This window comes from Magnolia sinica, chromosome 5, assembly GCF_029962835.1.
Source record: "Magnolia sinica isolate HGM2019 chromosome 5, MsV1, whole genome shotgun sequence".
In the NCBI taxonomy this organism is placed as follows: Eukaryota; Viridiplantae; Streptophyta; class Magnoliopsida; order Magnoliales; family Magnoliaceae; genus Magnolia; species Magnolia sinica.
Genome location: NC_080577.1, coordinates 15,258,728 through 15,269,931, shown reverse-complemented (window position 1 = coordinate 15,269,931; position 11,204 = coordinate 15,258,728). Strand labels below are relative to the sequence as shown.

The window sequence follows — 11,204 nt, the reverse complement described above, 5'->3', positions numbered from 1 at the left end:
CTATGGTCGCAGTTTAGATATCACGAACCAAGAATTACACTCATTTGATCATATGACTATCAGACGGGTGGACAGTTAAAAATGAAAATATCTGTCTTTGAATCAGACGATAGGATTTCTCCAATATGATTTTGTAATTGTAAATTGAGGTAATATATTATGTGGGATTTTTGAGTGCTTGTGTATCAAGTGTTATTATGCTGCCAGAGCATCAAAGAACTTTCTCCCTCGAGAAATGTTTCACATATGCCTTGGTCTAAAATACAAGCAGCTTCACGGATCAGGTGGCCCAACATGTACGTGGGATAGAATGTAGTTTATAGGTGTCCAACACACCCGCTAGATGAGTATACCAGGGCAGGGCATGTCTGTAGAGGGACCCACCTGATGAATGGCATGATTTTGCACACATGCTAGATTGGCACGATACGCTACCAATACCCTCTTATTCCTCACTTGTACGATCCTGATCAACTCACTTTGTTGTGCCTTAATTTCTATCGTTCTAAGAAGAGTCAATTAGAAAAGAATGTGTTATTGCACGAGAAGTATATAGCACGCAAAAGATCTACAAAGATATTTAAAGTGCATATTCGGGAATCAACACCTGGTGTTAGTTTGATAATACATGTCATCTGAAGATGGAACGTGGCCGAGAATCGAAAACAGAACATGGTTAAGCAAACAACGGTGTTGAAGCGGTTACCAGAACAGGTGTCAAGAAGGGAGAGAAAAATCTGAAAAGCCAAAGTAGTGCTGAAGCGGTTGCTTTAACTGTTGAATGTTGGAAGATGCATCCAGATGGTTATCTCAAGGGAGTTTATAAATAGTGAAGGAGCTTAACGAAATAAAATATATCATACCAACTCAATTAAACAAACCAATTCAATCAAATCTATCATAGCATAGTCCTATCAATTATCCTTCATGTTTCTTAGCATAATCAATTATTTACATTTTTTAGTGTAACCATTGACCTAATTTTACATTAGGAGTATCGGTAATCCAAGTCTACACTCATACGTTATACCAATCCTATTTAAATAACAGTAGTTATTCTTTAAGAAATGTGCTTTGTAGTTATTCCCTGTGGTCGACTGTAAGCGTTTTAATTTTGTTTATCTTTGAATATAAAAGTCTTTTCCTATGGAAGGCAAGGTACAACCCATTTTCAGAGGACAAACCCTACCCTCTAATAATTGTATAATTATCTTAAACAACTTATGAGTGACTGAATATGCGGGTTGATCTTCTTAGATCTCAATCATATACAGTCGAGCTTGAAGTATCTACCTATCTTGACACTTGGGGTCAGTTGTTTTTTTTGGAATCGAGTCGCACTGTTGGTTCTAGCACACCTGCACATATCACACATGACTGGGTTTTGAAATTGAGAGGCGACATACTATGATTTTGAAGATAACATCCAAGCCATGCATCAAATGGGCCATGATCGTCAATCAAGATCACCACCTAATAAGTGGACTGACTTCATTTCTAGGTTTAGGCCATCTGGCCTTAGTTGCCACACAAGCAAAGCTATCTAAGAAGTCTGTTATTCGACAGTACTACGATTCAAGCGGTGTTGAGGTGATCAATGGTGATGGATATAATCAAATTTCAAACTTGTTTACACTCATTTTCGGCGCCATGATGTGGACCAATGGGAAGATGCCATGTGGAGACACTACGTGTTTGGCATAATTAAAATTGTACTTGCACTTGAAAGAGATTTGCATATGATTTTCCTTCGGCGTTATGCATTTTGTCATTATTGCAATGGCACGGATTCTTATTAGGCCCTTTATGGGGATGAATCACCGTATGCCATGTGGCTACGATTAACATGCCCGTTGAATAAGGTACGTGCTTGGCACAATTATAAAAGACCAGTTGGATGAGTGTATCCTATGTCACAATTGGATACGATCTCATCCGTGAGGCTGTCTCTTGCAATCCTACCAAAATGGGAGATTTCATCCGAGATGTTCGAAAAGCCATAAGTGATCCAGAAGATTCCAAAGATCCATATTTTGAACCAATCTCTAGACGAATCCAACCCTAGAGTAAGCCATGATTGGGAGAAACATAAACATTATCCGAGTTGGGTCCGCAACCATGGCCCCATCGGGATCAAAAAAATGAAGGAAATAAATCCAACCAAGCCCAATAACAAATTAGTATCGGGTGTTAACTCCCACTCCTGCTAAAGACCAGGTGATCTGGCCCAAATCTCCATAATGGGTGGCTATGATTAAGTGAAATATGCTCCATTGATCAAATCAAGAGTCCTATAAGGAAGCCTATATATGTAAATAATGAGAATCTAACAAGCCATCCGCTACTAGCATTTTGGATACCGTCTTGATTAAGAGCTTCTAGGATTGTTAAGGAGAAGACTGCGTGCTTGAAAAGACCGCAAGAAGAATCCCAAAGCTCAATAAGGGGCTTCCATCACCTTGAGAAAGTTATAAAAGAATCATTTGAAAAAGAGCTTGAAACCCCATCCCAAACACATATATCTACATGTTTACTTTATTTTCATGCTTATTTTACTTTTCCTACCTTAGTTATTGCATATCAACCCCCACTGCTCTTGCTCCGGTGGTAGACTCTCAGAAGTTTCAACACCGGGTCAAGGGTTTGAGTACCCATGGGTGGTGAAATTCCACTACAGTGTGAGTTTGTGGGGGCTCCCGTTATAGTACATTTACCTCAAGAGTAGATTAAATGAGTACAACCTTAAGTTGTCAGAGCCCTATGTCCATCTGAGTTCCGATTTGATTGTTTTCACATCCTGCTGACCACCTATCACGATTGCCTGTATTGATAGGTGCACCGGGTCTTTATCTTCTTTTCTTTTCGTTGTTAATATTTAGAGTGTGAGGCATGGCGATTGTAACAACACTAATATATTAATAAAAGATCAATTGTGTTTATGTTAGTCTTTACTCTACAATGCATGAATCTTTTACTTTGATTAAAAAATACCACATCAAAGTACTGGTAAGATAAAAAGTTCTTAAATTGGCCGATTCCATAATCGCTGGTACAAGACAAAAAGAACTCGTCCGCGAATGTAACCCCTTCCTGTGCTCAAATCACTTAAGTATGCTGCATTGTTTTAAATCAGTCCATGATTGAGAGGACTTTGTGTTCCGATCCACTGTCCAATATATCTATCTCCACGCAGGGTATCGGCCAATTTAGTCAATACCTTTGAGTTGAGTAGACTTTGGGTAGACTTTGGCATGCCGGCACAATCATACACACACGTACTTCTAATCCAAGCCTTTGGTCTCATGAGTGGCCTTAATTGACTAAATTGATATCAACAAAACTAATCTATATAAACGATTAATAAGCAGCTCTTAAGTCCAACCATTGGGAATATAAGTTACAGTTCACCCAATGGATAACTCCCAACCTTTCATGCGTGGATATCGCGAGGATCACTCAACTCATTGAGTGGGCCTCGCTGGTGGGGCAATGACTACACATTGTTTTTATGGTGGGGCCCACCCGATGTGTCAATAAGGTTGATTTCTGCACCAGGTGATCCTCATGGTGGTGCAACCAAATGGATGGATTCACATGCACTTAATAGGTTGAATGTTATCCGCCAAGTGGACCGTACCTTGTGGGCCAACCTGTATGAGCAGCCAAATCCCATCCCCCCCCCCCCCATTCGGATTACCTATTTTATGGCCACCAAATTGATGGAGAGCATCATCCAATAACTGCCATCATCATCTTAAAAAAATGGCAGAAAATGCAGGTCTTGGGCCAGGTGCATCTCCATTCATTGATTTCCCGCTACCTGTTTGCTAAGACACTTAAAAATGAGTTCATCTCATTCTAGTTCATAGTAATTATTTATTTGGGATCATGATATTAGTAAGAAAAAATCATGATCTTCTGATACATAATTATTATGAAAAAATTCAGTTGAACTCATTTTTTAAGCATATATGAAACAGGAGGATTAACGATGAAGAGTCAGAAAGTATCAATGTTCACATGTGCTTGGGTTTCAAATTGAAAACTGAAAATCACCCTCAAATCCTACATCAACCTCACAGATAAGATTACCATTTTGAAATGTGCTTGTACAGCCAAACGCCAAATGAACTACAAATATGTGTGCGTTGTAGTTTACACCAGAAGATACAGCAGTGCCAGTTAAAAGCAACTGAATCGGCGGAAAAGCAGCAGAGCACGTGCACTCCCGACTTGTGGTATCCTGAACTGCTCACTCTGCTCAGTCAAGGAAATAGTCCAAAGGCACCGTGGGAGGACAGTATTTCTTCGCCACGAACTTGTACTGATCAAAGAAATTAGGTGCAGGTAAGGATCTGATCAAATACTAGATACTCTCATTATACTTTAGTTATCAAGAATTCTCTCCCTACAATTGGTACAATGTACACAATTTGGACCACTCATATGGTGGGCCCCACTGTAGACAGGCCATACACAAAAGACCATCAGATTGGTTGGATCATCCCAGCGGCCGGTAGGATAACATAACGAATGTAATCTTTTGTTGGGCTAAGGACCAGGTATGAACAGTCCGGATCCCGTACATGTGAGCAACTGCAAGGAAAGTTTTTGATAACTAACTTAGATATGCTTGATATCACTTGATACTCTTTCAGGAAAACCAATCACCTACACCCAGTTGCGGGTTTAAAAAAACTACAACTCATTAGTTCAAGCAATTTGCCAGTTAAGAGTATCAAGATTAATCTAATCACCTACAACTAGATGTAGCTTAACCAACAACCCAGTTTTTCAAGAATCTTGCCCCTTGGAAAATATCATCAAGGCAAAAATGGAAACAAACATTCAAATGTTCTTCAAGCATTTTGCTCTTGTAGCATGCAGCTGGTTATAGGTGATTCACTGATCACTTGTCTAAAAATATAAGATATTTTCAAGGTTGTATCTTAAAACCGGTTGTACATGATCATACTACCTTCCAACATTGGTAACAGTCATGGGAGAAATGCAAATACAAGTCCTGGACATGCATGTAACACCATGTCCAGAACTATCCATTCAACTGCTTGTGTTGACCAAATGGAATTAGTGTAGGGTGATAATACCTAACTATAGTTATAAACGGGACAGGATTTGCGGGAGGAGCAATGGGAGTTGGGACTACCTTGTGCTGACTGTACTTCTCCCTGATTGCCGGTAAGCTATTGCTGGAGCTGGTACAGAAAAGATGGTGCAATTCCTTCACACAACTGCATAGCTCAGAGGGCTTATACAGTGTATAATGCCCCATGGTAGCATTCTGCCCCACCAAGTTTTTAAACAAGAAAAAACAAAAATCAGAATTAAATGTTAATCTCTGTATAGAAAAAAAAAAAAGAAAAAGGGATACCAACATATATGTTTTCCTAACTTAAGAATATTTTTTGTTGCGGCAGTAAGAACCACTGTATGATAGTCTAAAAAAGATGGAGATTAATTTCAATATGATACACACCCAAGGTCTTTTGGATGGCGCAAGTATAAACTTTGCCAGGAAAATCGCAGATGCAGCTATTAAAGATGGAGAAAAACGAAGAAAACTGTACTCCAGGAGTGATAGCTCTGCAAGGTAGTTGCCCAGGAACTCGAGCTGCAACAGTGGAAACTGTAGAAGAGATATAAGTATATAACAACCAATCTGCAATCAAGATAAAAACTAAAACATGAACATGGAAGTATTTGAATGTACCTCATTGCTTCCTTGAGCTGCCTGGACAAATCGCCTTTTCGGGTTCAACAAGAAAACAATGAAAAATCAAAACCGATTGCAAAATATTAATGTTTAGTACCATTGGTATCGGTTTGAATTGCAAATTAGCTTCTACCTCAAAAAACACTTAGTGGTTGGTGCTGTCATCTCAAACTTCAAATACCTCAAAACAGAAGCTTCCATTTGCAAGACCTGCAACAAAAGGCCATTCATTAAAAAAAGCTGAGGCAGCACAAAGAAGGATCCCAAGGAGTGTAAACTTCAGCCACAAGTGGGGAGCAGAACCACACCTCATCCTTGAAGTATGTGTTATCAGTTATGTAGCAAAATTCTTCAACCTGCGGGGCACAAATCTCCTCGTATTTACTGAGAAGATTACACATTATTATTGTATGATCCTTAACCATTTAAAAATAATGGAAAATGTAGAATAAAAGCAAACACCAGAGTTTTAAGACAATCCTGGTACTTACGAGGCTATCAACATGCACGCAACACCGAGCAACTGTAACCGTTGCCTGTTCATTGCATTGCCAGAAAGATACCGGTCGATGTAGTTGACTGTCAAATATAAGGTATCAGGTACAAGCCTGTACTCTTCTGCTACCTGCAGGTGAAGCAAGGTCATCAATCTTATCATGAAACAAGGTTTTTTTTTTTTTTTTTTAATTATTATTATTATTATTATTTATCAATCAAAGGGGCATGGTTTTACCTCCACAAGCCAATCGATTAAAATTGCACGCATGCTTGGATTTATATCCTTCTGAACAACCTCCATGAAGTCAATGGAAGGCCTTTTCTTGGTCTGGAAGACCCACAGGAAGAGTTAATCAGATGAAAGTAATGTGATTTTTTATTTTCACATAAAGAGTGAAGATGACATGACACAAGTGACAAGTAGAAGCATGGGGACATTGCAATTTCCTAAAAAAATACAAGTTGAGAACTGATCATGAGATACTTCATGGGAAAAAGCTTCTAGACAAACAAAGACAAGGTGGGTTGTTATGGGATGATACTCTCTTCTTCATATTAGCCTCTAATCTCTTGCAGTAGGATCACATACAACTAATTTGTGGAGTTCTAACCCTGTAATCCTGATAATAACCAAGTAACCACCAGTATTTTGAATTACAATTGTGTTTCTGTCCTTCTGTATAAAAAACTGTTAACTTTTTCATTCTCGAGAATGTGCTCAGACTATTCCTGAAAAATGGTACATTTTGTTTTGAGCATCAGTTCCATAATGATGAGAGTTTCAGCATGCAAACCTAATAATGATTTGGATAGAATGCCAAAATACAGGCTCATTGCTGCTTTTGCCCCAATGATCTCACTTCTTTGTGTTTTTTGAGACGAAGGCATCGGCACTAACAAGCCATCAAATCACTAATTACCAGAAGAATTGTTCTTTCTTTTTCCAGAGAAGCAGGGAGAACAAGTAGACCATGATCAGTCCGTGAAGCCACCAATCACCTAAGGTGAGCATCTCTCTCCCAACACTTATAGCAGATGGGGACATTTATTCACTCCTAGAACTCTTTGTTATGCATTGACAGTACTGTGATTTAAAAATAAAAATAAAATAAAATCTCAAAATGTTAAAGTTAAGACTTCATAGATAATTTGTTTGCCCTTAAATCTAATAATATGACCAGAAAAGACCAATCTTGGACTATGGGCATTATCTAGGCCTTTTCTAGAAAAAAGATAAACCAAGGTCATGTTCTCTACAATATTTTAGCAAATGCATACGATGTAGGCAAGGATGAGTATGTGAAAAATAAATAGAACTGTATAAATAACAACAGCAAGCAAAACACTTTTTTTTTGTTAGCTTGTTAGTACACCCCACTGTCAGTTGACACTTCACTGTTAGCCACCCCCACCAGGGATCGATACCAAGACCTCAAGTGTTGAAACGAGGTATCTTTCACTCAGTCTACCACTTAAGCTATGGATCAGGGAAAAGCAGAATGTAGATGAATAAAATATTAAAAGTATACCTCAGCTAAGCGTAAGTGCCTGTAAATATCACAAGCAATTGTTGCACACAACTGTGGATCCTTGTGATTGTCATCAACATCAATGATTCTATCAATTGCTTCGATCTCTGTAAGGATCTCTCTCTTCCATTCATCTCCTGATAAAACACATCAATATAAATGAAATTAGGGGAACTACAAGTATAACATGATCTGCTTAACAGTACACACATAATAAACCAAATATCTTCCATTTTTTACTTTTTTCAAAATCTTCCCAAGTAGAGGAAATAAAAATAATAACAGTGTGACAAGTAGATACAGAATAATTGAGGTGCAAGTAAAACTAGAAACAAAACCTGTTTCAGTGTCTGCATGTTCTGAAATGTAAAGATTTTTACACGTCCTCCTCTCTAAACTAGCTACTGCTGAAGCTTCACCATTGTCTATGTATTCAATGTCTGGACTCTTCAAGGAATCACAAGTAGACATGGTTTCATCCATTGAAACTGAACCTCCATCAGACTGATTGGAAGATATGGTTGCACTGCAAGGTGCAAGAAGGGAAGCAACACTGGTGGTGGGACCATCGGTTCTTGGGAGAGAAGTAGTCTTATTAGAAATTGAAGCGGCTGGCTTCACAACAGATGATGCAATGGAAGAGTTCTGACGCAAACCAGTATTGCTGACATGGGGAAAAGATCCCTTTTTAAGCTTGGAGGCTGAAGACACAGACAGCACCTTCAAAATAACGGAGTTTCAGTTTGATTTTCCTTGTATATTTGGAATTAAAATAAGAAAGAAAAAGAAAAAGGAAACTGCATTCAAGGTCAAATCACTTGATCAAACACCCAACCTAGCTAAAATCCATACAATGAGTTCATAGTTCAAACTCTAAAACAGATTTCGAATAGAAATGCCAAATGGTAGAAAAGCATGCTGATGTTGAGCAGGACTACATATAAATACATTAATTAATTAGATTTATGATTTATACGCATGTAATATTCAAAAGCAATGTAATATAAGTGATGTAAAATGCATGAATTTACAGGCATATGCTTGTGGATTTACAACACATTACAGAATACGTTATGTAGGGTATATATAATGTATAGCATGCAATAGAATTTTTTACAAGAACAACGAATATGAAGTATGCATAAGTAAAAAAAAATAAAATCAAGTCTTCATTCCTAAACCTACTAAAACATCAGAACTTTGGGAATTTGAACAATTGATATTGCAAATTGGATATGTTTGGAGTTCCAAAGACGCAGTCAGTTGCAGCTAATCTACAGCCAAAAATTCTAGAAACATTTTAGTCATTTGGACCATACACATTCTAATCCCCTATATAAAGGATAGAATTAGTTTCTATAACTCTTCAGATGTGTCTTGATTTTCTACGGCTTAGGCACACAGTTTTGTAATCCAGATCGCTAATCTGATGGACCCCTCCTTGGATGGGCCATGTTCCAAAAATCTCCACCCAGATCAGAAGAACCTAGCTGGTTCCTGTCCATCAAAGGATTGGAATTGTTTAATTGCAGCGATTTCTTTTTTCCCCTTTTTTGGCACGGTCCATCCAGAGAGGGACCCATCGGATCAATCGTCCTGGTCACTGAGCCACTGACCCCACTTGTATAGATTTAATCTGCTCTGTTCTTTTTTCCACTGAAAATTCTGGAGCAAGATAAATGGGGAAAAAGAAAGAGGCATTTTAAAATGCATTAATTAAAAGAAACAGAAGTTTTTGCTCGACCCAGCAGCAATGCAAGTGGGGTCCTGATTTTCAGTAATATAATATGTTGACATGGTGGGCCCCATCATGTGATAGGCCACAACCCAACATCTCCCCCAACGGACGATCGTACTATCACGTCCATCTACCGAAATGGAATTACAGGCAATGATCCGCATTCCACAGAGACCCAATCAAGGGTTTTAGAGAATTCTGGGACATCCCCATCCACCATGAGCCCCCCATACAAGCAATTCCCATCAACAAAAGGTGGGCCCCACATGTACGGTTTGTGCCCTTCTTTTCAGTAATGTAACCCGTTGACATGGTGGGCCCCATCATGTGATAGGCCACAACCTAACATCTCCCCAAACGGAAGATCGTACTATCATAATCGTCTGCTGAAAATGGAAGATTACAAGCAATGGTCCGCATTTCACAGGGACCCAATCGAGGGTTTCAGAGAATTTTGGGACATCCCAATCCACCAAGAGCCCACCATATAAACGATTTCCATCAACAAAAGGTAGGCCCCACATGAACCGTTTGTTGCACAGAGACGGCAAAAAAAAAAAAAAAACCCTAATCTTTAATCCACACGGACCACATCCCTTTAACTTTTGTGAATTCGAATCAAAGAATCATGCAACCGAAAAGGGATCATCGATATACATCAGAATTCAACCAAAAAAAAAACCCTAAAAACGATAATCTACGACAATGAAAAAACAAGAAAAAGATCAAGAAATAGGAAAGGAGACGCATCACGAACCTGATTAGCCGAGGATCGGACGGGGTTCCGACCTACATTACTCTGATTGGTTAAGTTGCTGAGAGCGGGCCGTTTCTTCGGTTGCAACCGAAGGCCCGCTGCAGCCTTTGCAGCATTTTCCATTGCTGGCCTCTTCGTCGACGACGAAGAAGACGAGGTTGACGAACGACGATTTTGAGTCGACATTCCCAGCTATGGAGAGAGATAGAGAGAGAAATAGAGAGAGAGAGGGAGAGAAGAAGAAGAAGAACTGAGAAGTGTTTCGTTTTTTGCTTTTTCTTGTTTTTTTTATATATTCAATTGGGAGGATTTGAATTAAGAGGATCCTGACCGTCGATCTAGGTGTTATTGGGGTACCGTGGAGCGGAGCTTACGAGCGGCTGTCGCCCTCTCTCTCTCTCTCTCTCTCTCTCTCGAATTTTGAATTCAAAATGGGAGGGGTTTAGGAAACCATGGTTTAACTCAGGTAAGTTTTAACGGCAGTTAGTTGTCAAAGCAAAAAAGCCGCATGCTTATTGGTGACGTACAGAAGGCCCCGCCTGCATGACGACAGTCGCTTTTGTTGCTTGGGACTGGAGACGCTCCGCTGCAGTCTGCGTCTCTCCTTAACCATCTGATCTGCCTCACATGGACCAGATCGGAGACTTGATCCTCGATAAGTGGCTACAAAGAGACGCTGGATGGTCCACATTCAATACGAAATAGACCAAAGATGAAGGGCTAGGAGAGACATTTGATGGATTTTTGAGCCATCTCCTGTGTCCAGTGGAGCCCATCAGATGGGTGGTCTGGATCAGTGGAACATGGCTCCACAAGTGAACTTCTTGGTCCACCGCGAAGGACTTATGGTTCTTAATCCAGACCATTGGTTTGTTGTCTCCCACTGTGGATGGCCCATTGCAATGGAAGCGGGTTGCGTCCCGCCTCCACCTGGACCGATTCTGTCCA

At 39.5% G+C, this 11,204-nt stretch overlaps 1 protein-coding gene across 1 annotated transcript; it reads right to left on the bottom strand.

Moving 5' to 3' along the window:
- Positions 1-4,007: 4,007 nt before the first annotated feature.
- LOC131245538 (cyclin-A1-4) lies at positions 4,008-10,503 on the bottom strand. The gene is made up of 11 exons (XM_058245064.1): positions 10,257-10,503; positions 8,100-8,481; positions 7,762-7,898; positions 6,468-6,560; positions 6,226-6,359; positions 6,043-6,118; positions 5,868-5,944; positions 5,732-5,765; positions 5,498-5,647; positions 5,168-5,302; positions 4,008-4,324 (listed from the first exon to the last, which is right to left on the bottom strand). The coding sequence occupies exons 1-11, from the start codon at positions 10,440-10,442 to the stop codon at positions 4,262-4,264; spliced, it is 1,467 nt and encodes a 488-aa protein (XP_058101047.1). The 5' UTR covers positions 10,443-10,503; the 3' UTR covers positions 4,008-4,261.
- Between the last annotated feature and the right edge of the window lie 701 nt (positions 10,504-11,204).

Coding starts and splice junctions, on each gene's coding strand:
- LOC131245538 (XM_058245064.1), bottom strand. CDS start 10,442: ATGTCGACTCAAAATCGTCGTTCGTCAACCTCGTCTTCTTCGTCGTCG. Junction 7,899..8,099: donor ACATGCAGACACTGAAACAG/GTTTTGTTTCTA, acceptor GTGTTTTATCAG/GAGATGAATGGAAGAGAGAG. Junction 5,303..5,497: donor CGCCATCCAAAAGACCTTGG/GTGTGTATCATA, acceptor TTGGTGGGGCAG/AATGCTACCATGGGGCATTA.